General features: G+C 39.2%; 1 protein-coding gene across 1 annotated transcript in view; it reads right to left on the bottom strand.

Annotated features, from left to right (window-relative positions):
- Nucleotides 1-27,782, bottom strand: part of LOC124553427 — a 101,498-nt gene that overhangs the window by 38,173 nt on the left and 35,543 nt on the right. Inside the window, exon 4 of the mRNA XM_047127289.1 lies at nt 18,676-18,854. Coding sequence (XP_046983245.1) covers nt 18,676-18,854 — 179 coding nt within the window. The remainder of the gene's footprint in view (nt 1-18,675; nt 18,855-27,782) is intronic.

Genomic DNA, 27,782 nt, shown 5'->3' with positions numbered 1-27,782 from the left:
ACCAGCTTAAGAAAGTGAAAATAACCCGTCAGAAAATGCAATGTACTTCATAGTTTCAAGTACAGACCTATGCTTTAAAAGCATGGAGATCGCTGAAAACCTGTTATTTTACAAGAATATATTTTTTCTGTGTTAGCCGGACGAAGCTGCGATATGTAAAGCGCTAGTTTATTATAAACTTTCTTCTAGGGAACATTCAAGGAATGATAATATGTACAAATGTAATTTTCAATACGCTGTCTTTCAGTCACTTTAAAAATAAATTCCTACAAGCTTAGTAGTCACTCCCTTGTCTTTCAGGAAAGGAAGTAGCAATCAGTTGCTTGTAACACTCTTCACAGCAATTGCTTTTGACACAAGCACTAACTACAACATTATTATTATACAAACATCAGGTTGTAAATGATTGTTGCATGGAATTCAGCTGGGTGCCTCCTTGCCACCCCTTCGAAAAAGCTTTCAGCAAAACCAATCAGTTTCACGTTCATCTACCCTCATCATTCGTCCCACGTAGTCATACCAACACAGCTCGAAATATTTTCTTTTTATTGAATAATATAAGAGAATTTTCTTACTGACACGTTAGTCAGTCCTACAAACCATTACTAATCACTGCATAAGAGCTTTCGATATGTGTAATTCGTTAGAGTTTGGAAATATTCGTTCAACGACGTCATTCTTTCTTTGTCAGCTAACAAGGAAACGTCTACAAGCGGTGTCATGGACTTTCAGAAAACTTCTGTACGGTGATAACATGCTGTGCAGTGTAACGGTGAAGCTACAGGCGTCAAGTGCTGCCGTTGGTGGGGAGGCTTGTGTGCCTCAGCCATACAGATAGCCGCACCATAGGTGCAACCACAACGGAGGGGTATCTGCTGAGAGGCCCCTCCTGAAGAGGGGCACCAGCATATTAACCCATTTTATCCCACTGTTCCATTTCTGGAACAAAAATTTGTAATTTTTTTGTGTACAGTGATTTTAGTTTCTGGTAAGTTTGTTACACTGCTGGCCTTCTACATGCTCCTTGCTTTTACACAAAACTGCCAGCTGCGCTGCTAGCATCTGTGTAGAAACAGTGTTAGTGCTGTAGTAATTGCTGTTTATGGAAAAATGGCTACAAGGAAAGGGCAAATAAGTTTTACTATATTTGACAGTGGATAACGACATTATATTTTCTAAATATGGCGTATAAATACAATAATGATAGTCTGTGTGTGTTTTATTTGTTCATATCTGTTCTCAACAATGGGTTATAATGCATTACAGCTGAGTGTTACATTTTTGGAACAGTAGGATTGAGTGGTTGCATTGAAATAACAGTAAAACACTTGCATTTTAGGTTGACTGCCGATGAAATTATAGCATTATTGGAATAGGATACTGATTTTTGTGATGCAGACTTGTACATAAATCCCCCTGATGACCCATGGTGCTCAGATGAAGATTCAGGTGACGAGTGTGAAATTGATATAAATCATAGTGGCAAAAAGCTAGAATCTGTTGCAGAAGCAAAACTTACGAAGTATTGTGAATGGGACATTGTTACCCAATAAGTAAATATTAGACAGTACTATGAATTGAAGATTTTGATTAGTAAATACACTTATTACAATCTTTTACATTATTTATCTGTAACTTTAAATATTATTTATAGTTTCTAGAAAGTTGATGTTTTATTTTACAGGTGGGTCATAGGGAGCCTAATGAGCCATCATGTTCAGCTTCTGGTGCTGCCCATGTTGATAATGTTCTCAGCCCCTAAAGTTCTACATCAAATACTATTCCTGTTACTGGCAGAAGAAAGAGGGCTGATATGAGATGGCTCAGAATGACATAAATGAAGTGCAGATGAAGACATGGACACTTACAGAATTTTTGATGGAAGAAATGTCACCAGTACAGCTACTTGAACTGTTTTATGATGACACTATTGTTGACATGCTAGCCCATTACCCAAATATTTACGTTCATCAGCAGGGAGATACATCATTCAGTGTGTCAAGTGTAGAAATAAGAGTATTACTGGCCATATTTCTTCTGACAGGTTACAACCCTTTACCTTTAGAATGTACTGAGAAATGAACGAGGATTGCCATAATCTATCTGTGTCAAAAGCAATGACAAGGGGAAGATTTGACAAAATTGTGAAATGCATACATGTCTGCGATAACAACAGCTTATCCAAATATGACAGATTTTCAAAATTGAGAGCCCTTTGGAAGCTCTTGTATAGTAGGTGGCTAAGAGCTTTCAATAACGAAAGACTGCTATGTATTAATGAGGCTATGATTCTGTATTATGGTAGACATGGAACAAAGTAAGAAATAGCAGGTAAACCGATTAGGTTTGGTTATAATATTTATTGTCTTCATACAAGACTAGGGTACCTAGTTCAAGCAGAACCATACCAGGGTGTTGCAACAGGAAACACAAGACCTGAGCTTGTTGTATGTGGTTCAGTTCTGTTAGTCCTAGTATCAAAACTTCCATTTGAGAATGAACAGACATATGATTTCTTTTTTTATAACCTCTATACTTCCTTGCCACTTTTGTATGCACTAACAGGAAAGGGCTGCACTGTAACAGGAACAATTCGCTCAAGTAGAACAGAGGGAGCTTCTCTGCAAGAACTTCATAAAATGAAAAACGCTCCAGGGAGAACATATGACCAAGTAACCGATAATAATCTGATTCGCTACCATGACAACAGTATTGTTATCATCATGTCAAACAGAACTGGAGTTCAACCAACTGGACAATCCAAATGATACAGTAGGAGTGAGAAAAACTTTATTGATATAATTACTCCTGCTGCAGGTGGTAACTACAACACTTACATGGGACAAGTGGACAGACTTAATGAAAATATTGTAAACTAAAGGATTAGTTTCAGAACAAAGAAATGATGCTACCAACTTCTTGCTTTTCTGCTAACTGCATCAACATACAATGCTTGGTTGTTGTATAGACAAACAATACAGTATAAGGGCAATCCACTCGATCTTCTTGGCTTCAGAAGGTATGTGGTCAACAGCTACTTTCAAAAGTACAGCTCATGACAATCATCTGCCCATCCAGTACTAAATCCAAAAGCCTTACATAAAAGGGTGCTCAATGATGTACACTATGATGGACAAGATCATCTGATTGTACCATTAGGCAAACAACTAAGATGTGGCCAGTGCAAGAAGAACACAGCAAAACAATGTAAGAAATGTAAAATTCCTTTGCATGCAAATTGTTTTGAGCAGTTTCATACAAACTAAAGTTGAAACTGAACTCAGTAAATCACAGTTTAATTTTGTTTATTCCTTATTTGGTTACACATCCACATTTTGGATAATCTGTAAATGAGCTGTATCAACTATGTAGTGAGAAAAATAAACGTAAATATGAAAAATTTACATTCGTTTCTCACAGTATTACCATGCACGGTACCTGCACCCTCCCGTTCACGCTGTTCCATTTTGGGAACGTCAATTTTTTTACACTAAATATGTTGTTAAAATCATGAAAGTGGTATTTATGGTTTATCCTCACTCGATTTAAATAGGAATTCGTAAGACATTTGAATGGAAAACCTTCTTGGGATCAAACAGATTAAGTAGTTGGAGGGGCAACAGTCTGGATGATTGACTGATTTGGCCTTGTAACATTACTGAAAATGGCCTTGCTGTTCTGGTACTGCGAACGGCTGAAAGCAAGGGAAAACTACAGCTGTAATTTTTCCCTTGTGAATGCAGCTTTCCTGTATGGTTAAATGATGGTGGCGACCTCTTGGATAAAATATTACAGAGGTAAAATAGTCCCCCATTTGGATCTCCAGGCGGGGACTACTAAGTAGGATGTCGTTATGAGAAGAAAGAAAACGCGTTCTGGGGATCGGAGTGTGGAATGTCAGATCCCTTAATCGAGCAGGCACGTTATAAAATTTAAAGAGGGAACTGGATGGGTTGAAGTTAGATAAAGTGGGAATTAGTGAAGTTCGGTGGTAGGAGGAACTTTTGGTCAGGTGGACACAGGATTATAAATACAATAAAATACGTGTAATGACTAGGTTTAATAATAATGTATAAAAAATAGGAGTGCAGTCAACCTATTATGAACAACATAGTGAACGCATTATTGTAGCCAAGATAGACACGAAGCCCATGCCTACGACAGTAGTACAAGTTTATATACCAACTAGCTCCGCAGATGACGAAGAGATTGAAGAGATGTATGATGACGTAAAAGATATCATTCAGATAGTGAGGGGACACGAAAATTTAATAGTCGTGGGAGACTAGAATTAGATAGTAGGAAAAGGAAGAGAAGGAAAAATATTGTAAGTCAATTTGGAATACGGTGAAGGAATGAAAGAGGAAGCCGCCTGGTAGAATTTTGCACAGAGTATGACTTGATCATGGCTAACACTTGGTTCAAGAATCATGAAAGAAGGTTGTACACGTGGGAGAGGCCTGGAGACAGTGGAGGATTTCAGATAGATTATACAATGGTAAGAGAGAGATTTAGTAACCAGGTTTTTAATTGTAAGACATTTCCAGAGGCAGATGTGGACTCTGACCACAATCTATGAGTTATGCACTATAGATTAAAACTGAAGAAACATCAAAAACGTGGAAATTTAAGAGGTTGGTACCTGGATAAATTGAAAGAACCAGAGGTTGTAGAGAGTTTCAGAGACAGCATTAGGGAACGATTGACAAGAATGGGGGAAAGAAATACAGTACAAGAAAAAATGGGTAGCTCTGAGAGAAGAAATAGTGTAGGCAGCAGAAGATGAGATAGGTAAAAAGACGAGGGCTAGTAGACATCCTTGGGTAACAGATGAGATATCGATTTTAACTGATGAAAGGAGAAAATGCAGTAAATGAAGCAGCCGATAAGGAATACAAACGTCTCAAAAATGAGATCAAAGGGAAGTGCAAAATGGCAAAGCAGGGATGACTAGAGGACAATTGTAAGGATGCAGAGGCATATATTGCTAGGGATAAGATAGATGCTGCCTAAAGGAAAATTAAAGAGACCTTTGGAGAAAAGAGTACCACTTGTATGAAAACCAAGAGCTCAGGTGGAAAACCTCTTATAAGCAAGGCAGGGAAAGCAGAAAGATGGAAGGAGTATATAGAGGCTCTATATAAGTGTGGTGTACTGGAGGGCAATGTTATGGAAATGGAAGAGGACGTAGGTGAAGATGAAGTGGGAGACCTGATACTGAGTGAAGAATTTGACAGGACACTAGAAGGTATAAGTCGAAACAAGGTCCTGGCAGTAGACAGCATTCCATTAACTCCTGAAAGCCTTAGGAGAGCTGGCCCTGACAAAACTCTACTAGCTGGTGAGCAAGATGTATCAGACAGGTGAAATACCCTCAGACTTCAAGAAAAATATAATAATTCCAATCCCAAAGAAAGCAGGTGTTGACAAGTGTGAAAATCATCGAACTATCAGTTTAACAAGTCACAGCTGCAAAATACTAACACGAATTCTTTACAGACGAATGGAAAAACTGGTAGAAGCCAGCGTTGGGGAAGATCACGTGAGGCAATACTGACCCTATGACTTATCTTAGAAAATAGATTAAGGAAAGGCAAACCTTCTTTTTTAGCATTTGTAGGCACAGGGAAGACTTTTGACAATGTGGGTGGTATACTCTCTTTCAAATTCTGAAGATGGCAGGGGCCAAATACATGGAACGAAAGGCTATTTACAATTTGTACAAAAACCAGATGGTAGTTATAAGAGTCGAGGGACATGAAAGGGAGGCAGTGGTTGGGAAGGGAGTGAGACACGGTTGTAGCCTATCCCCTTTGTTATTCAATCTGTATATTGAGCAAGCAGTAAAGGAAACAAAAGAAAACTTTGGAGTACCAATTAAAATCCATGGAGAAGAAATAAAACGGTTGATGATTGCCAATGACATTGTAATTCTGTCAGAGACAGCAGAAGACCAGGAAGAGCAGTTGAATACAATGGACAGTGTCTTGAAAGGACGATATAAGATGAACATCTACAAAAGCAAAACGAGGATAATGGAATGCATAATTAAATCAGGCGATGCTGAGGGAATTAGATTAGTAAATGAGAGGCTTAAAGTAATAGATGAGTTGCTATTTTATTAGCGAAATATTTGATGATGGTCGATATAGAAAGTATATAAAATGTAGACTGACAATGGCCAGGAATGCGTTCCTGAAGAAGAGAAATTTGTTAACATCGAGCATTGATTTAAGCGTCAGGAAGTCTTTTCTGGAAGTATTTGTACAGAGTGTAACCATGTATGGAAGTGAAGCATGGACGATAAATGTTTTAGACAAGAAGAGGCTTTTGAAATGGTGGTACAAAATAATGCTGAAAACTAGATGGATAGATCATGTAACTAATGATCATGTACTGAACAGAAGTGGCGAGAAGAGAAGTTTGTGGAGCAAGTTGACTAGAAGAAGGGATCGGTTGGTAGAACACGTTCTGAGGCATCAAGGGATCACCAAGTTAGTATTGGAGGGCAGGGTGGAGGGTAAAAATCGTAGAGGGAGACCAAGAGGTAAGTACAGTAAGCAGATTCTGAAGGATGTAGGTTGCAGTAGCTACTTGGAGATGAAGAAGCTTGTGCAGGATAGGGTAGCATGGAGAACTGCATCAAACCAGTCTCTGGACTGAAGACCACAACAACAACAACACATCAACATTTACAATTTGTCTCATTCTCTTCTTTTTTACGTTCTTTTTCCAACTGGGATCATTTCGCAAGTGTTTTCATTATTTTTATTTATCACTCATAATGTTTAAACATTTGAAACAACAGATGAATCGTTTAACAACAAAAGACGAAATAGTCTCTTTATACTGGCTGTGCATTTGTGCCAAAAATGTATATTTCTATTTAAGATGTTCCTTCTTTGGATGGTTAAATGATAAAAACATTTTAAAAATTTATTCTTATTCCACTAGGGACTAAGTAAAATGGTGATTTAAACAAAAGAAGGGATTACAAATAAAACGAAATCTAATCCAAATGTGGAATGGAAATAATGAATGCAATAACATGGTGAGAAACATAGAATGATAAAGAAGAAGAATTTGAGTCGGAATTAATAAACAAAAATAATAAAATGAAATGTAAATAAATTCCAAGTTCAAAACGCATCAGAAAAAGTGAGAGCAATTTTAAAAATATATTGATTAAAATTATGTTACAAAGGAATGGAAATAAAGAAATAGAACCCAATTAATTTAGCAAAAATAATGATTAAAGTCGTTTCAAAAAACGTTTAAAAATAAAAAAATTTTATCTACCTGACTAGTTCTGAACTCTTAACTTCCTACATGTGAGGCCTGTGCAAGCAGTCTGTTTAAAAGTGTCTTCTTTAAAGTTGAAGATTATTAGGCGAAATTCCGAATTTTTTTCGTCGATTACTCGTAAATGAATGCCTGTGATGGTGACTGCCTGCAGCGTCTGAAACTTGAGACCTTGACGTATATCACTGTGTAAATGATTTCAGAAAGTCGATCCCATCGCTGGGGATCTATCCTCGTGAGACTCAAAAACTTGAAATTGCTTTTGAAGAAACCTTTTCCCACATGTCCCCATTGTCGCCCTCTCTCCCCACATTCGGTGGTGACACCTATGATTTTAAATAAAGAAAAATTAATTTTCCCAGCAGTTGAAAACTATGATGCGATAGGATGACATTAATTCATACCAACTTCCAGCCAAAACATACGTATGAAATGCCATATCATATATTTTAAGCATGGCAATAAGTTCTTCAAGAGGACATTTGGAGAGCGTTTATGATGATGGACACTAGTCTCGAATAAACCGAATGTTTAACACCTTAATACCTATTAATGATAAACATTTGCGCAAAGTTAAGCAAAAATCTTACTGGTGTTTTACGGTAACATTTTCCATTTTCGACACTGTATGTCCACATAGCTGCGAAACGTTCACTGTAACTCCTTCTATCACTGATCAGTTAATCGCTTCTCTCCATGTTGGTGCCAGGCCGTTCTATTAGTTTGCAGTAAATTCGATTTGGTACAAAATATTGAATTTAATTGATGAAAGGAGGAAATATAAAAATGCAGTAAGTGAAACAGGCAAAAAGGAATACAAACGTCTCAAAAATGAGATCGACAGGAAGTGCAAAATGGCTAAGCAGGGATGGCTAGAGGACAAATGTAAGGATGTAGAGGCCTATCTCACTAGGGGTAAGATAGATACCGCCTACAGGAAAATTAAAGAGACCTTTGGAGATAAGAGAACGACTTGTATAAATATCAAGAGCTCAGATGGAAACCCAGTTCTAAGCAAAGAAGGGAAAGCAGAAAGGTGGAAGGAGTATATAGAGGGCCTATACAAGGGCAATGTACTTGAAGACAATATTATGGAAATGGAAGAGGATGTAGATGAAGATGAAATGGGAGATATGATACTGCGTGAAGAGTTTGACAGAGCACTGAAAGACCTGAGTCGAAACAAGGCCCCCGGAGTAGACAATATTCCATTGGAACTACTGAAGGCCGTGGGAGAGCCAGTCCTGACAAAACTCTACCATCTGGTGAGCAAGATGTATGAAACAGGCGAAATACCCTCAGACTTCAAGAAGAATATAATAATTCCAATCCCAAAGAAAGCAGGTGTTGACAGATGTGAAAATTACCGAACTATCAGCTTAATAAGTCACAGCTGCAAAATACTAACACGAATTCTTTACAGACGAATGGAAAAACTGGTAGAGGCCAACCTCGGGGAAGATCAGTTTGGATTCTGTAGAAACATTGGAACACGTGAGTCAATACTGACCTTACGACTTATCTTAGAAGAAAGATTAAGGAAAGGCAAACCTACGTTTCTAGCATTTGTAGACTTAGAGAAAGCTTTTGACAATGTTGACTGGAATACACTCTTTCAAATTCTAAAGGTGGCAGGGGTAAAATACAGGGAGCGAAAGGCTATTTACAATTTGTACAGAAACCAGATGGCAGTTATAAGAGTCGAGGGACATGAAAGGGAAGCAGTGGTTGGGAAGGGAGTAAGACAGGGTTGTAGCCTCTCCCCGATGTTGTTCAATCTGTATATTGAGCAAGCAGTAAAGGAAACAAAAGAAAAATTCGGAGTAGGTATTAAAATTCATGGAGAAGAAATAAAAACTTTGAGGTTCGCCGATGACATTGTAATTCTGTCAGAGACAGCAAAGGACTTGGAAGAGCAGTTGAATGGAATGGACAGTGTCTTGAAAGGAGGATATAAGATGAACATCAACAAAAGCAAAACAAGGATAATGGAATGTAGTCTAATTACGTCGGGTGATGCTGAGGGAATTAGATTAGGAAATGAGGCACTTAAAGTAGTAAAGGAGTTTTGCTATTTGGGGAGCAAAATAACTGATGATGGTCGAAGTAGAGAGGATATAAAATGTAGGCTGGCAATGGCAAGGAAAGCGTTTCTGAAGAAGAGAAATTTGTTAACATCCAGTATTGATTTAAGTGTCAGGAAGTCATTTCTGAAAGTATTCGTATGGAGTGTAGCCATGTATGGAAGTGAAACATGGACGATAACCAGTTTGGACAGGAAGAGAATAGAAGCTTTCGAAATGTGGTGCTACAGAAGAATGCTGAAGATTAGATGGGTAGATCACGTAACTAATGAGGAAGTATTGAATAGGATTGGGGAGAAGAGAAGTTTGTGGCACAACTTGACCAGAAGAAGGGATCGGTTGGTAGGACATGTTCTGAGGCATCAAGGGATCACCAATTTAGTATTGGAGGGCAGCGTGGAGGGTAAAGATCGTAGAGGGAGACCAAGAGATGAATACACTAAGCAGATTCAGAAGGATGTAGGTTGCAGTAGGTACTGGGAGATGAAAAACCTTGCACAGGGTAGTGTAGCATGGAGAGCTGCATCAAACCAGTCTCAGGACTGAAGACCACAACAACAACAACAAAAGTGTAAGTCGCACAGTGTATGGGGATGCTGGGCCTCTTTCATTACATTATACATATGTTCTGGACCACTTTCTTTACATCATGTGACCCACGTCATAATCTAAGATAGCGGCAGCCACGCCCCCTTGTCTATCAAGTTACAACCCACGCCCTCCCCTCCCCCCTTCTCCCCTCCCACCACCGTCTCATCAGCCTCTCCAAACAGCCACACCGTGGTATTAAAATCAAGCATAATGATGTTGCTAAGTTCAAAGATATGCAGTAAAGAATTACGTAACATTAACTTGAATGGGAACCAATGTGAGATACGGGCATCATTTGCTTGACAGTAATATTTCGTTCACACACACACACATTTATCTGTATTTAATAACTTTATTGTGTAAATCTCGCGCAAAAATGGAGTCAAGCTGCATTATTTCCATAACTTTCACATTGAAGTCAAAGTTTGTTACGTAAGACATTTTTGTACACAAACGCTCGAACTATCTCTCTTTCTCTCTCTCCCTCTCCCTCCCTCTGTCTCTCAGTCTCTCTCTCTCTCTTTCTCTCTCTCTCTCTCTCTCTCTCTCACACACACACACACACACACACACACACACACACACACACACACTCACATACACACAGACACACACAGACACACACACACGCACACACACACACACACACACACACACACACACATATCCGGCGAAACTGGTTCCAAAACAAGATTTTGAAGCCTAAAGTAAGAATTCCATTGCCATAATCATGCTAAAATAATTTCAACTTGGCCTAACTTGGTCTAACTTGACCAGGCTCATAACGCAGAATATACATCTTAACTGAAATACCATGCTAATCAGACAAACTCACAGACAGACAGTCTGAATTACTAGAAGATGTAATTAATTAGACATGTACTTGATGTAAGTTACAATACACAAGCAGACCGTCTTTCCTGTTTACTCCCAACACGACCATGGACGGTGAGAGAGATGACACATCACCAAAGATGATTCAATATTTCTAAGTAAAACCGTTGATGATATTATATATGATTTATATGATTTATCGAGTACAAAACTCATGCAGGTGGTTTATAATCAATATGTATTGGAGAAGTAAGTGCATAATATGTGTGTCCCTGAAACTCATAAACGAGTCGCAGTACAATTAAGGGAGTTGTATGGTGCGGTAGCTATCCATCCTCCATCCATGAAGGTTCCCATTTTTACCTGAAGGGCATGCTTTTGAAGATACCTTGAAGAACCAAGAAAAGCTGGTACACCTGCCAAATGTCATGTAACGCCCCCGCGAGCACGCAGAAGTGCCACAACACGTCGTGGTACAGACTCGACTAATGTCTGAAGTAGTGCTGGAGGGAAGTGACACCATGAATCCTGCAGGGCTGTCCATAAATCCGTAAGAGTACGAGGTGGTGGAGATCTCTTCTGAACAGACAATGTTCATGACTGGGTAGTCTGGTGGTCAGCGGAAGTGTTTAAACTCAGAAGAGCATTCCTGGAGCCACTCTGTAGCAATTCTGGATGTGTGGGATGTTGCATTGTCCTGGTGGATGCACGTGATCAAACAGGATACTTAAGTACGTGTCACCTGTCAGAGTTGTGTCCAGGTGTATTAGTGGTCATATCACTCCAACTGCACACGCCCCACACCATTACAGAGACTCCACCAGCTTGAACAGTCCCCTGTTGACATGCAGGGTCCATGGATTCATGAGGTACAAGTCCATTCGCTCGATTCAATTTGAAACCAGATTCTTGCGAGCAGGTAACATCTTTCCAGTCAACAACATTACAATATCCGAACACATCCATCCACTCGATACAATTTGAAACAGGACTCTTCCGACCAGGCATCATGTTTCCAGTCATCAACAGTCCAATGTCGGTGTTGACGGGACCAGGCGAGCCGTAAAGCTTTGTGTCATGCAGTCATTGTCTCCGAAGGCCCATTTAACAACTGCGCCAGAGATTTGTTGTCTTATGAAGGCGTTGCCGACCGGAGCGCCGTATTCTGATTGTTTAGATATATCTGCATTTGAATACGTGAGCCTATACCAGTTTCTTTGGCGCTTCAGTGTAGTTCATAATAAGTTGAGCCACCCTATAATAGAATTACAAATATCAGGATCCATTGTGTACTGAACATAAAATTCAGTGTGAACATCCAGTTTCATGTAAACAGAGAGAAGAGCTTAGGCAAGTGTTAGTCAAGCATAACAATGTGTTGTCACATGTATGGAAACATATTAATAATGCAATTTAAATGTAAGAAGTTGGAAATATTTTTCAAGAAACCATATCTAACGATGACCAGTTGCCAAGAACCTCTTAAAAAATGATTCAACGAACGTTAGATTGGGGAATATTGGAACAGGCAATACATATTTTTAAAAATTCACTGGTGGTAGCACTGAATTGCGATAGAATTGTAAGGCTGGTACTGGATTCTCATAGTTTAAACAAAATTTAATAAGGGATAAAGCACAAAATATACGAAGTTATTGCAATAATTCTGAGGAGCTACTTGTTTCACATGAATGGTTGGATATAATTTGTGATTACTGGAATTTTCCATTGGCAAAAGACTGAAGAAATTATGTGTCCCGTATATATAATGGATTTTCTCATGGGTATAGGGTATTTCCCTCTGTCTGTAATATTTTAAGATCTATGGCGCTGTTACAGAGGCAGGAAGCATTAGGGCAAGTGACATTTTACGTAGACAACATGAAGTTGCATGTCCTACTTGGGAAGAGTATTTTAGTTTTCTGGACAATGTATGACATGAAGTAGGACAAGGTGGCACAAAACTGAATTAAGAAAGTATGGCATGCACTAAGAACCAATTTTATTTCTTGCTCCATGTGTTTAACGGAGAACGTATTTTAGCAAAACCATCCCGGTTCTCCGTGACTGAGCTGTTTGAAACGTCAAAGAAAAAGCAACAACGTAAAGCCATGTTTAACTTGTTTATGTCTTATCGGCGTTTTGTAGAAGGAGTCATTCTACGCTTCTTACACACATCAGATGTTAAAAGAGGATAGCCCCTGGGTTCAGATTAAAGAATATCAGCCCATATTTTATGAGCTAAAAAATCATTTCGTAAATAACCCGCTGCTGAATCACTCACATTTTGAGAAGACTTCTTTTATTTTATTGAACTCTGGTGCATATGGTAAAAGAGTGTATAAAATAAAAAGAAGGGGTATTGAAGTGTGTAAGATGATAGCTTTTACCACTTAATCACTGCAATCAGTGGAGCATAATAAAGGAGTATCAGAGCTAGACGCACTGTCCATCGTATTTGGAATGAAGAAATCTGAGCATTCTTTGTTGAATCACCAAGTAATAATATGCAATGATTTTAAAGCATTAACATTTTTGCAAACTTGTCAGCTAAAACATGCCAGGTGAGCAATGTTCCTGCAACAGTTCGATCATGAAATTAAAAACATATGAAGAAAGTGTACTTTGGCGGCCAACAGGTTGCCTAGAATGCTGAACTATATAAGGCGTCTGAACTTACATTAACTAAAAACGATTTGGTACCCACTTTTGCTATAAATGAAATCAAAGCGGAAATTGCTTTGAAGAAAATATGTCGGTACTCTGAAAGAGAACAGAATAGGGTGATCTTCGGAGATCAGTAAAACATCATTTGGGAGACCCTAATTATCCCATAGTAGCACAATATTACAATATCCATCAAGGAATTTGGTGCAAGAGGACGAACATGGATTTGCCAGAACGGATACTATGCTTCCCCTCCAAAAATCTGCCATTTTAATAGACTAAGTGTATTTAGAGTAAGAGCATTAAGGGACTAAGAAATCCATTACAAACTTCAATGAGAGAGTAACTTTAGAAAATATGCGTTTTGAGTTAAATAGAAGATTAGTAAATAGCATTGTGCAAGGGAATATGCAATCCCTTGAACACAGTGGAATTATTAGCAGTTTATCATTTTCGACCTACGCCTAGTTCTAGAGGAGTGTGCTTTGGTCTACTTCAGTGGATTCAGTAAATACATTAAGCTATTTCCAGACAGAAGGGCTAATACCACAACACCTACAGAAAAGCTGGGTAACAACAATTTTGTTGAGTTAGGTAGGCCTCAGAATGTCGTGGTGAGTAATGGTAAACGGTTTCCAAAAAATGGTTCAAATGGCTCTGAGCACTATGGGGCTTAACTGTTGCGGCCATCAGTCCCCTAGAACTTAGAACTGCTGAAACCTAACTAACCTAAGGACATCACACACATACATGCCCGAGGCAGGATTCGAACCTGCCTAGAAACGCTCGGCCACTCCGGTCGGCGGTAAACGGTTTGATGCTAAAAAAGTGAAGAAATGTTGTCAGGATACGATACATAATTATCTTAGGATTTTCCCTTAGATAAATATGAGTGATAAGGTTATAGGGGACTTTGCAGAAGATGTAGAGGAAACATTCAACATGGGGTAATAATATTAAGGAATTAGAAGCCATCATTAACAACCACAAGCCTGATGCAACAGTATTTGCATCATACAAATTAATATGTAACCATAAACCAGAGCTGACTGACTTTCTTGTTTTATTCGATATCTCATTAGGCAATAATCAAGCACAAGAAAGAGTAAACAGGGGAAAGAATGTTAGATGCGAAATGGTGATATGGTGTAAAATCTGTAACCCCATCTAATTTCAAAGTAGGATAACTGGTATTAGTAAAGAGTAATGAATAAAGCAGAATGGCACAAACTAAAATGGATATGCAGGTATATAAGCAACCATTCAGAATTGTACGAAACCTCACGTGAATGTCTCTCGAATATCTGAAAATCTGGAAGGAATTGAGACTCAGGAACATTATAGCCCTGGGAAAAATTATAGATAACAGTATCTAAGAGTCTGTTGGGAAGGTACTTCTGCATCGTAGTTACACTGTTTGGCGAACTAAGAGGCCTGAACTGGATGGAACTTTATTTCCAAATGCAAGTATCATACTTCCATTTATCTTTCGTTCTTATTAATTAAGTGTTATTTGTCTTTATTTTTGACTATCTTGACTAGAATGGCGCAGCTGAAACAATTACCTCATACTGACCACTTTGAATCAAGTCAGAAATCTGAAACTACAGTTTGCATCTGAGAACAACGTAAACAAATATATATACATTTATATCTGATGTAGATAGTAGAGAGTGTGATGTGTATGGGGACAGAGAGCCATATTATCTCATATCTATGTACGTTGCATGGAATATGAAGCTAGAGCTAGTAAAAGCCTGAAGATTCAACTAAGTGTAGTTATTAGGTATTACGTAAAAGAACTCAAGACTTAATGAAGGAGACGTCCCTGTATGTTGAAAGGGATCAGCATAATGATGGTGTATGGAGTAATATTGAATAAAAAGAGTATAAAACGTCGTGTATATTGAGGAGAAAAAGAGGTTCTCGGAAATGTGTCAGGAAAACGCAGATAATTGCAGTGTTGCAAGAGGTGCTGCAGACAAATAACGGGCAAGTACAGGAAGAAATAATGTCTGATTTATATAAGGGGCGATCAAACAGTTTCCTTTAATTTACGTCTATGGTCACAAACCTTTTGATAACAGATTATCGGTCTCGGTCTTTAATGACCATCATTAGATCTGCAGCAAAAATGGGAAAAACTTAAATTCACTCGCAAACTATATACAGCTTAAGAACAATACAGACCATAATGAAAAGTAGTGCTGACAAAATTTACATTTGTGCACTTTGAATATGAAGAGGCGTACCTGTTTCATAAAAACAAAGTCATAATGTACTGCAGCCATGGAGGCATCGTCAAATGTTAAATGCGGAATCAGCACCAGCATCGTCATTAACGTATAAATAACATCACATACACGAGTCATTTTGTCAGTAGTACTACTGTATAAACAAGTTGCCGTACAGTAGCCACAAGATGTTTGTGTTGTAAGTTCACCAGATGTCGCTAATGTCGGCATACACTACTTTTCAATAATTAATTGAAATAGCGAAAATAAAGGGCTGGTACAATAGTTGAAGTCTGTAATAAGCTTATAACGTATAACAGGCATTACATTAATAAAAAGAAATAAAAAGAAGAACACGACAAAGTTAATATTGCTAAAAGGGGGGAAGACTTAAAAAACAGTGGTTGACATGTGCTGTAGATAATGACATAAATATTAAACACCGTTGATAGTGTACCGGGTAATATTAAACGATCGTAAAACAAATCACTAAAGGAGCCACAAATGAAAGAAAACATAGCGCAGCACATAATCAGCCCCCTCTGTTAGCGCTAACCACAGAACTCCGCACAGGCGGGAAGTGGCTGGAGGGACGTGACCGGCAGAGGGCACCTCGTACCCAGCCGTTGCAAGAAAAGAATGATAAAATTCCGTAACAGTGGATGATCTACATCATCTGATTAATGTAGTCTATGAAATGAATAGAGAGGGAACAAGAACATACTAGAGTCATGCGTAAAACGTATGAAAACGAAGTAAATATGTGATGCACTCAATGCTAGGTGAACTTGTCAACACACTATATATAACAGAGGCGTGAAGTGATTAGAGTAAAACATTGTCAAATAAAGCAAAGTAGGCATTGGGCACAAAGTCATTTTGCCAGTGAGGCAGTTGAGCTGGTTCTCTAACAAATTAAGATCACGGCTTTTTCCCCCTCGGTGAAGAACACGCGTACAACTCCCAATGCTCCCTATGGAGTGACCTGTATCAGATAAACGCTGTCCCAAAGCCGTTTTGTTTCTGTGAGTGTCCTTTAAACCTTAATTTAAAAGAGCGGCCTGTTTGACCGATATAATATTTGTCACAATTACTGCAGTCAATCCTTTATACTCCAGAGCCATCAAATTTATCATAGTTCCCTTTCAGTTTATGTTTTATTCGTAGTTTTAGGGTGTTATTAACCTGAAAGCGACATCTGACATCAGAGCTTTTAAAACATTTTTCTATTTGCAAAAAGTTTCCATCTGAAAGACCTTGCTACAGCATATCTGCAATGTAGCATGACTCTGACGCGGGTATATAAGCACCGACATGTAGGCAAGGGGTAGTGTACCATTCGTGTCACTTTGAGGAGTGTGCGGTAAACACAGCCCCATAATCTATGTGTTTTTTATCTTAGACGAGATTTACGTCCTAACATAACTTAAAGGGCACATTCCGTTTCATTTAACAACTATCTTAGCACCCACTGCTTCTCTTGTGTGGAGTGTATGGTCCACACTGGTTATTTCTTTATCGGATTTTTACGTCGTTCAGAAATCGCTACATCTTCTAAGCTTTTCACGCTAATTAAGGCCGTAGAAGTATGGTCTTTTCCGAATGCACTTCCGACCAGAAATCAATTCTGGTAGCTGGAGTCAGAGATCCTCATTAATCCACCCTTTTGAGTAATTTCGGTGACATTTACTTTCATCAAAATTTTCATTCCCTAACGCATATTTCTTTACAAGTCAAATACCAATTTTCATAGATTTAACTTTAAATATGTTTTAATATAAAGAAATTTTTTGTAAAAACTAACGTCCCCTATTTCAGCCCCTTAGGGGTTGCATTTCCAGAAAACATTTAAACATCAATTTCTTTACCTCTAACCAAGAAGCCAAATACAAACTTTCAACATTTTGTTTGAAAAATTCTTTCGTAATCAAATATTTCGAGAACCATTTTCATTCCCAATTTTACCTCCTTAGCAGCTGAATTTCCAGAAACACCGAAACACATAATTTTTTAAATTTCCAACCATGAACGCAAATACAAATTTTCTTCAGTTTACCTATAGAAAGGATTACTTAATGAAATACATTCATAAAAATTTTCATCGCCTGTATCACCCCCTTAGCGACTAAAATACCAAAAACACCAAAACACATACTTTTTAATTACTAACGAAGAAGTCCTATGCCATTTTTCAGAGATACATCTTTAAAAATGCTTTATTAGTACTGTAATAATGATTTATTTTCAAAATAAACTTTCACCCACTATTTTAACTCCTTAGTAATTGAATTTTCAAAAATACTGAAGCATGTATTTTTTTTATTTCTGATTGAGAAACCAAATACCAGTTTTCAAGCTCTAGCATCACAATTAACATAAGAGTGACATGTCTTGAAAAAACATTTCAGCCCCTACTTCACCCTCTTAGGGATGGAATTTCGAACAATGCCTCACTAAATGGTGCTAACAGTGTAAGACCAGCGCCCATTCCAGTAGTTCAAGTTCGTCTCATTAGCAGTTTGGGCTGATGAATGATGAGTCAGTGAATGAGTCACACACTATTTCATTCACTTAGGAGCTGAATTTCCAAAAACACCGAAACACGTATTTCTTGTTTCTAATCGAGTATCCAAATACAAATTTTAATTAATTTAGCTTTAAAATGCTTTCATAATGAAATAATTTCATAAAACATTTCACTGCTTATACCAAAAACGTTGAAAACCGTATTTCTTTTTATTTCTAAGTAAAAATTCAAGTAACATAGATATAACTTCAATAATTGTTTTAACAGTTCTTTAATAAAGATTTATTTTGCTATAAGTGCTGAAAGACTGTTTCTTTACTCTCTCCAAATTTCGAATTTGTATCCTTGGTGGTTAAGGCTGGATAGTGACGAGTCAGTCACCCAGGACATTGCCCTTAATATATAGAGATAACAAACTGTCAAAGGAGATACTCACCAGTTTTGCTGATATTGTGGTCATTATGAAGAAATTCCCAATTATAATCCAAGACAAGGCGATTCCTGTGGTTTATGGCTCTTGTGATCTGCTGTACAGCGTGCAGTAACTTGGTGAGGGTCGCACCCCTCAGCCGATCCGTTTGCAGTGTCTCCAGGTTCCATTCCATGTTATCCAACCTTAAACAATAAAATGCGGTCACCTGATGTAACAAGTGACATTTTGATACTAGACTGTCTTTTCGTGAACAGAGCAATGAAACCAAACTCAGGCAGCCACTTCTCAAGTTTTTAGGTCGCCCTTCGACACTGACATCCAGGCCATTAGGTATGAATCAAGATATTAGACTGAGTTATTCCAGCGTGAATTGTGAATGGTATGCGAGTCTGTTGACACGTTTTGGTAAAGTGAGCGGTCTTTGTTGAAGAATACTTTTACACAAATTCATCCAATACTATGATAGGACAAGTACAAACTCTAGTACAGATAGATAATTACTAACGTACTCCTTATAGAACATACAAACATATACATTATGTTGATTGGTGAATGTTCAAATTTCATAATCATACCATAGCACTCGGTGTCACTTGACACAAGTCTTTCAGGCTAAGTTTCGAAACATGGCGTCGACAGTTCTCTACAAGTGTCTGTTCCTGCACAGCACAGCCACATGCACCACTTTCACTATAAAGCCACCACTTCATCAAGAGGTGGCCATATCTGCCTTGCGACATTCGGGTGCAGATGAGTCATGAGCATTCACCACAACGAAGATCAGACTCTGCACGCTTCACCGTTGGATTCTGAATAAGATGCGCCTTTTGGGTGGAAGTTCATTCCCACATTCTTTCTACATCTCGGTGACATCGAAGATAAATACGAAAATAAACACAAAGTGGCCTGTGTGACTTTCTTCAGGTGTGCAATCAGTGGATTTATGGAATACAGTATTTAGAACTGAGTTCATACGGTGCTTCAGAATTTGCACATCGGTCGCTTTAGATCTCAGGTGAGCAGGAGCAGTGTTGGATAGGACAGGCAACCATCGAGTGGCACTTGATCTGGCAGTGCCACTAACGGTTCTCAAGGCCTCACTGTGCATAATGGTCACTACATTTTCATGCTGGGGCATTGCGTAGCATATCTGCATTTCATCCCCAGTCATTTCCAGAAAATTGGTGCAATTGATTTACTGTTGAGCCAAACTTTGTCAGATCCATTGAGTGCAGCACAAATGACAGAGACAGATAAGGGAGACGCCTACAGTAGATGTTTAGACAAGCAGTTATTTCATTTGGGTTTGGCCACAGTCAGCGCACTGTTCAACCAAAGCACTATGACCACCAAATTACTATCGATACGAAACAGTCCAGACTGTAGCAGCGTTACCTGGCAAGGAACGTGTGCTAGTCACACACACACACACACACACGCACACACACGCTTCATGTGGTATCAGTGAGAGAGCTGTCTGTGTGTAGAATGGGAAGGCACGCAGTCTACCTGAGTTCCTCCAAGGGCGGATTGTGATGGCCCAGAGGCTCGGCACGAGCATTTCAGAAACTGCACGGCTCGACGGATGTTCCGGGAGTACTGTGGGAGTGTCTTCAATACGAGGTGAAACTAAGGTGAAACCACATCCTGACATCGAGGGGCCACAACCCTACAACACCACCACCTGATCAAACCAGAGTATCTCCCTACAGATTATCTTACAACCCTCAATTAAATGGAAAATATAAAATTAAAAAGACTGAAAATCGAACGAGATATGAATAATGAAACACACGTCCTCGCCACACCAACAAATGAAGGAACATAGGGCTGCTGGCCTGGATGATATCTGCAGTGTACGAATAAAGCATTTTGGTAGTACAGCCTTACAATGTAATGTAAAGTTAATGAATAGCTGTATCAGTAAGTAGCATGCGCATTCCGAAACTGTAGAGGAAAGCCAGAGTGGTAGCCCAGCTGAAACAAGGGAAAGATCCTACAGATCCTCATACTTCTCGCCTTTGTCACATTTGTGTCATCTCTATGGGGCCATTGAAAGAATACTTTTTGAAAGACTTTTTGTAGCATTAGAGACCAAATTCATACCAGAACCAGTAGGATTTATGCTTGGTGGTTGCGGTAAAATACTCAGTCTCATTCAACATATAGAGGACGGCCTCTAACAGAAACAGATAATGGGACTCGCTTTTACAGATCTCTCTGCTGGCTATGATACTGTCAGTCACCAACGGCTGCTCGATAAATTTTATGACAAGGACTTTGAATGACAAAATTAGCGGAACGTCTATTTCAAAATAGACTTTTTACGTGACGCTACAAACAGGAAATAGGCACAGGAGAAGGCGAAAAAATGACACTCACACAAAATTGGCTCAAATGGCTCTAACCTAAGGACATCACACACATCCATGCCCGAGGCAGGATTCGAACCTGCGACCGTAGTAGTCGCCCGGTTCCAAACTGTAGCGCCAAGAACGGCTCGGCCATATTGGCCGATCTACCTACACACACACACACACACACACACACACACACACACATATATATATATATATATATATATATATATATATATATATATATATATATCGACGATATTCCCATGGGTTCACAAGGAAAATCGTTTGTGGTGTGAATTCTCAAAGACATACTATGGAGAACACTTCCGCACATCAAATCCCAGTAGAACTCTGATGTGTGTCTTTCACTTTAGAAATAAAGACGCACATACACAATTTAAAGTGGCGAGGCTGGGTCAAGAACTAAACCAGATGAACCGCTGAAATATTTGGGTATCCGACTTGACAACAATGTGACATTTTGGACGTTAAGGGAAATGTGTGTGCGAATAATAACATCATCCAAAAATTCAGCGGCACGAAATGGGGAGTTCATCCTCAAATTCTGAGAACATCGGCTCTCGTCCTATATTTCTCTGCAGCTGAGAATGCGACAAATGCCTGGTACCACTCTGCAGTTGCCACATATGCCGACGTAGCAGACAATGAGAAAGAGCGCGTAGTGTCTGGCTCCTAAAATCAATGCTAGTTAGGCAAATTTACCCAACCTTCGACATAGCTCGACCCATAAACAGAAGGTAAGTTGCAGTCCGATTATCACCGGCACGATTTATACGGTTACGAAATACAGCACAGGCTACTGATATCCCAGTGAAGTTTAATGCGAAGGACTAATTCTGTAAACGAGCCTCCTGAAATAGGATAAAAAATGTATTGCAAAACTGTACTGATCAGATGCTAATGAAGCCTGAAGAACCACTGGCTGCTGCGAATCATCTGTTGTTTCCGACATGGCAGGTGCTTCATCACTTAAGAACGACCATCACACACTGCAATACCAATCTGAGAAAATGGAGGTGTAACAAGAACAACTCCTGTGAATGTGCTGCAATACAAGACTTAACGATATGTCCAAAAACAGGCAAAACCATCACAGTGGCATACTTTATGGTGGCAAATGACAAAGCCATCCATTGTCTCAGTACTGGAAATTCATTTATCAGCCAGGACATTATGACAACCTACCTTATAGCCTGTACGTTCACGTTTGGCATGGATAATAGTGGAGCCTTATCATGGTATGGAAGCAGTGAGTCCTTTCTAGGCCGCTGGAGGGAGCTGGAACTACATCTACACACACAAATCCCCTAATTCCCGTAAATTCCGGGGAGGAGGGCCATGAGCTGCGACGCCACGTTGAAGCACATCCCAGATGTGTTCGATCAGGTTCAGATCTGGTGAGTTGGAGGGCCAGCAAACCAATTGGGGCTTGTCACTGTGTTCCTTGAACCATTCCATCACTCTCCTTGCCACGTCACATGGTGCATTATCTAGCCGAAAAAAAAAGTTGTCAGAAAACATGATCGTCAAGCAGGGGTGTATGTGGTCTGCAAACCAGTGTACTATTCTTGGCCATCATGGTGCCTTACACGAGCTCCATTGGACCCACGGATGTCCACGTGAGTGTTCCCTGGAGCATAATGCAGCCGCCATCAGTCTGTCTCCACCCCACATTACACGTGTCACGGAACTGTTCCCCTGGAAGACGACGGATTGGGGCCCTTGCAGCTGAATGATGAAGAAGGTATCGAGATTCATCAGATCATGCCACAACATACCAATGCGCCAAGTACGGGAGTCGATGATAGTGTGCCCATTTCAGTCGCAGTTGCTGACGTCGTTAGCATTTGCAGAGACACAGGCTGTCAGCTGTGGAGGCCTGTCACTAGGAGTGTTTGGTGCACTGTGTGTCTAGACACACTTGAACTCTGGCCAGCATTAAAGTTGGATGTTAGTTCCCCCACTGTCCGCTGCCTGTCCTGGTTTACCAGTCTGCACAGCTTTCGACGTACAACATCTGTAATGATGGGTGGCCACCCAACCCCACGACGTGTGGACGTGCTTTCACCAGGGTGTCGCCACATGTTGAACACACTCACCACTGCAGTCCTAGAACACCTGACAAGTGGTGCAGTTTCCGTGCTGGACCTCCGGCCCATCACACTCTGTCCTCGGTCACACTCAGGTATATCACGTGCCTTCCACATTATAAACATGCACAGAATACTCACTGATACTAGAGATGCACCGTGCATGTGTCGACTGGCATTTATTCCTCACAGGGTGACAGTTCCATCGCCTAGGTGGGTCTATATCACTGGTAGGTCGGTGGTCATAATGTTCTGGCTAATCGGGTCTCTGGTACTGTTACCAATCTGCACACATAAGGTGAGTAAGTACTGACATAAAGCCTGAGGTTATTATACATTATGCTGCCAGGTCGTTAATACCAAACATGAACAATAAGGGCCCTAACACGCTTCTGTGGGACACATTGCTAGTGACTCTTGGCATGCTGTCTGCAAAGTGGTCGATTCATCGCTGCCCAGGCCTACCACACTTTTCCATGGAGGCACTCCTGAGACCATCGAATGAGTATGCAGAGATTTCTCGTGATGGTAGACTCACACTTTCACCAGGTCTAAAGCATGCTCAACCTGGTTCATGTAACAGCTGAAATGGTAGTTTTATGCCTGTGTGGATCAATGTTTTAAGGATGTGGTACACGTCCTTGTTTTACAGCTTGAAGACAACAAACATAATTCTTACGATTCTTTTGGACAGACATTTAGATATCTGCACATCTATTTTGACAAGAAGGGGCAGTTAGTGAGGCGGGGCCTCATAGCAGAAACCATATGGACATTTGCCTGAAGTGATTTAGGGAAAACAGAATACTGAAGTTAGAATATCTGGCTGGTGAATAGAGCAGACTGGTGGTGCGCTGTCCGTTCATCTCTTAGCAACAGACCTGCATACTCTACGTACACAATATCAAGTGCAATCAACAGTATGACGAAGAATATTAGGTTTTAATTTCATGTACCATAACTTCCCATCGGCTTGCCGGAAAATACTTAGCTAACATCGCTCCACAATGAGTGACATATTGGGCTCAGAGGTATGTCAGTACTTTCCAGTACAGAACTTTGAGATGAAGTTTTCCATAAAAACAAAATGAAGATCGAAAATGTGCTATGACATAACTGTGGTGTGTTATTATTATTTACTTGTGTTACATTGTTAGGAAACCTCTGTGTTATCAAGTAATCCTTCACTGTATAGAACTTACTGCTTAACAGGTGGTTATTAACTGCATCTGTAAATATTTTCGTTTATAGTCACTTTTGTCTTCTTAAGCAATCTATTGGACATTTTTATTCCTCGGTACATACCCATGTTCATGAACACAGCAATTTCTGCTCTAATTAACTGACTGATAAATGTGCTGACTACTGTTCTTGCTTCATGTTAATGTTCTATTATTTTACTGGCATCAGCAGACAGAATTAGTGATTTTCACAGGTGATACATGCATTATTGTGAATGCTAGTAAAAAATCATCAGCAGAAAAAAATAGTAAATTGTGCTTTTGTAAAAGTTAAGCCACTAATAGGCTACCTTTAAAATTTGAAAACGCAGTCACACACACACACACACCAACTAGTTTTGTGCTGTCAAAAGCATCCTACCACTGATTAACCGAAAATACAGAACAGAAATAGTTAACAGTGTAGAAGTTTTAAGTTCTTAAGTGCCCATACTGATGAAAAGTTCAACTGGAAAACCCGTTGAGTAGACTTGCTAAAATGTTTAGCTTTGTTTACTGTTGCAAAGAGAATAATTTTCAACTCTGGGGATATAGAAGTCAGTAAGTTGATATAATTTCCATATTTCCATTCATTGATGTCTTAATGGAAAATATTCTTGCCTAACTTCTCACAGAGGCAAAAAGTATTCATTTCCCCAAAGAAATTAATTACAATTATGTGAGTGGTCCTCACACATACGTCTAGCAAGTATCCCTCTAATAATCCGAGAATATTAATCAAAGCCTCGTAATTCATTTATGAACTTTAAAATTTGTTACAATCAGTGAATCCGAGTTTGAAAGTAACAGAGATATTCATAACACTAGAAGCATTTGCTTTGCCCTTCATGCAACCTTGGCACAGAAAAACTGAAATATACACCATCTGAAGAAAAATTTCAGATCATAGAAGAGTTTTTCAATGTAGATTCAAGATGTGCCTCCTTAACAATCCCTTTTATTCTATAGAGGAATTCTTCAAGTGCATAGCACGTAGTCATGTGAATAGTATATTTTGGTTAAAAACTGTGTCTTATTTTTCTTCAAATGAGACAGTTCACATCAAAACGTTTATTTATTTATCTATCGTGACTATGATGTGTGGAACACGTCACTAAGTAACTTGACATGCTAGAGCCATTTCTTTTTCTAATATACCTTAATGACAATGTAACAGCTGCAGCAGATGACTCTGGAGACGTTTTTCTTGTGGAGGGGATAGACACTATGTTTACACATTCGAATTAGGAACTGAATTAATTATATTCTGGAGGAAGTAGCCTTTGGTTTATAGGGGACAGGCTGATAAAATTGAAGTAGGAACATGCACTTTCTTGTGAATGAACATGTCTTTTCTGGTGTTCAACTCCTACAATGGTGGTATACTGTATTCTTAAACGACAGGCACTTTTTTTGAGCCACCAGGTTTCTGACTAGTTTGATGCACCTCACCATGAATTCCTCTGCTGTGCTAATCTCTCCATTTCAGAGTAGCACTTCCAACATTTGTCTTCAATTATTTGCTGGATGTACTCCAATCTCTGCTTCTCTTTATAAATTCTACCGTCGACAGCTCCCTCTAGTACCATATAAGCTATTCCCCAATATCTTAAAAGATGTCCTTGTCAGTGCTCGAATATATTCCTCACCTAACTGACTCACCAGAGAACCACCTCATTCCTTACCTCATCAGTCAACCTAATTTTCAGCAGTCTTCTGTAGCACCACATTTCAAATGCTTCGATACTCTTCTTTTCCGGTTTTCCGAAAGTCCATGTTTCACTTACCATACAATCCTATGCTCCAAACGTACATTTTCAGAAATTTCTTTCACAAATTAGGGCCTATGTCTGATACTGACACACTCCTCTTGGGAAGAAATGCTCTTTTCGCCAATGCTAGTATGCATTTTTTGTCCTTTTTTGCTCCGTCTGTCATGGGTTATTTTTCTGCCTAGGTAACAGAATTCCTTAATTTCATCTACTTCGTGACCGCCAATTTTGATGTTACGTTCGTCGCTCTTCTCATTTCTGCTACTTTCGTCTTTCTTCAATTTACTCTCAGTCCATATTCTGCGCTCATTAGACCATTCCACTCAGGAAATCCTGTAAGTCTCGATCACTTTCACTGAAGACAGAAAGGTCATCAGCAAATGTTATTTTTTATATCCTTTCACCTTTAATTTTAATTTCACTCTTTAATCTTTCTGTTATTTCCATCACTGCTTTTACGAAGAATAGATTGAGCAATAGGGGCGAAAGAGTACATCCCTGTCTTCCACTCTCATTGTTCCCTGTTGATCCTTGTACATGTCGTATACTACCCGCTCTTCACTATAGCTTACCCTTATTTTACTCAGAATTTCGGACATCTTACACCATTTGACCTCGTCGAACGCTTTTTCCAGGTCAACAACTCCAATAAAAGTGTCTTGACTTTTTCTTCCTTGCTTCCATTATCAACCGCAACGTCAGAATTGCCTCTCTAGTGGTTTACCTTTCCTAAAGCCAAGGTGACAGTCATCTAATGGATCCTCCATTTTAATTTTGTTTCTTCTGAATATTATTCTTGTCAGAAATTTGGATTATCAGATGTTAAGATGATTGTGCGATAATTCTCGCACTTGTCGGGTCTTGTAATCTTCAGAATTATGTTGATGATGCTTCTTAAAAAGTCAGATGGAACGTCCTCAAACTCATACATTCTACACACCAACGTGAATAATCGTTTACTTTCGACTTCCCCAATGATTTTAAAAATTTCTATGGAGTGTTATCTATCCCCTTTTGCTTTATTTGATCTTAAGTCTTCCAAAACTCTTTAAATTCCGGTAGTAATACTGGATCCCGTATCTCTTCTATACTGATTCCTGTTTCTTCTTTTTTAGGTTAGAGGGTCTTTTTTAGGTTAGAGGGTCTCAGGAAACCACACAGAAAAGGAGTTTGTCGAAAAAGGGGCAGGTACAACACAGTAAGGCAATTGTGGCAACAGTTGGTATTGTAGTTGTAAATTGTCGTAGCTGTTTTGGGAAAGAACCAGAAAGCCCTAATAGAAAGCGTTGAAGCTGAAATAGTACGGAAATCTGGCTAAAGCCGAAAATAAGTTCAGCCGAAAACTTTTCAATCGACCATTCAAAAAGGATAGATTAAACACAGTTGGTAGTGTTTATCGCTGTCAGAAGTAGTTTGCCTTGTAGCGAAATTGAAGTAGATAGTTCCTGCGAAATAGTATGGGTAGAGGTTGTACTTGACAATCGGACTAAACTATTAATAGGATCGTTTTACCTACCCCCGACTCAGAAGATATAGTTGCTGAACAGTTCAAAGAAAACTTGAGTCTCATTTACAATAAGTACCCCACTCATAAAATTATACTCGGTGGTAACTTTAATCTAGCCTCGATATGCTGGAAAAATTATA

The sequence above is a fragment of the Schistocerca americana genome, chromosome 11 (assembly GCF_021461395.2).
Source record: "Schistocerca americana isolate TAMUIC-IGC-003095 chromosome 11, iqSchAmer2.1, whole genome shotgun sequence".
Classification (NCBI taxonomy): domain Eukaryota; kingdom Metazoa; phylum Arthropoda; class Insecta; order Orthoptera; family Acrididae; genus Schistocerca; species Schistocerca americana.
This window is presented reverse-complemented; position numbering and strand designations above follow the sequence as displayed.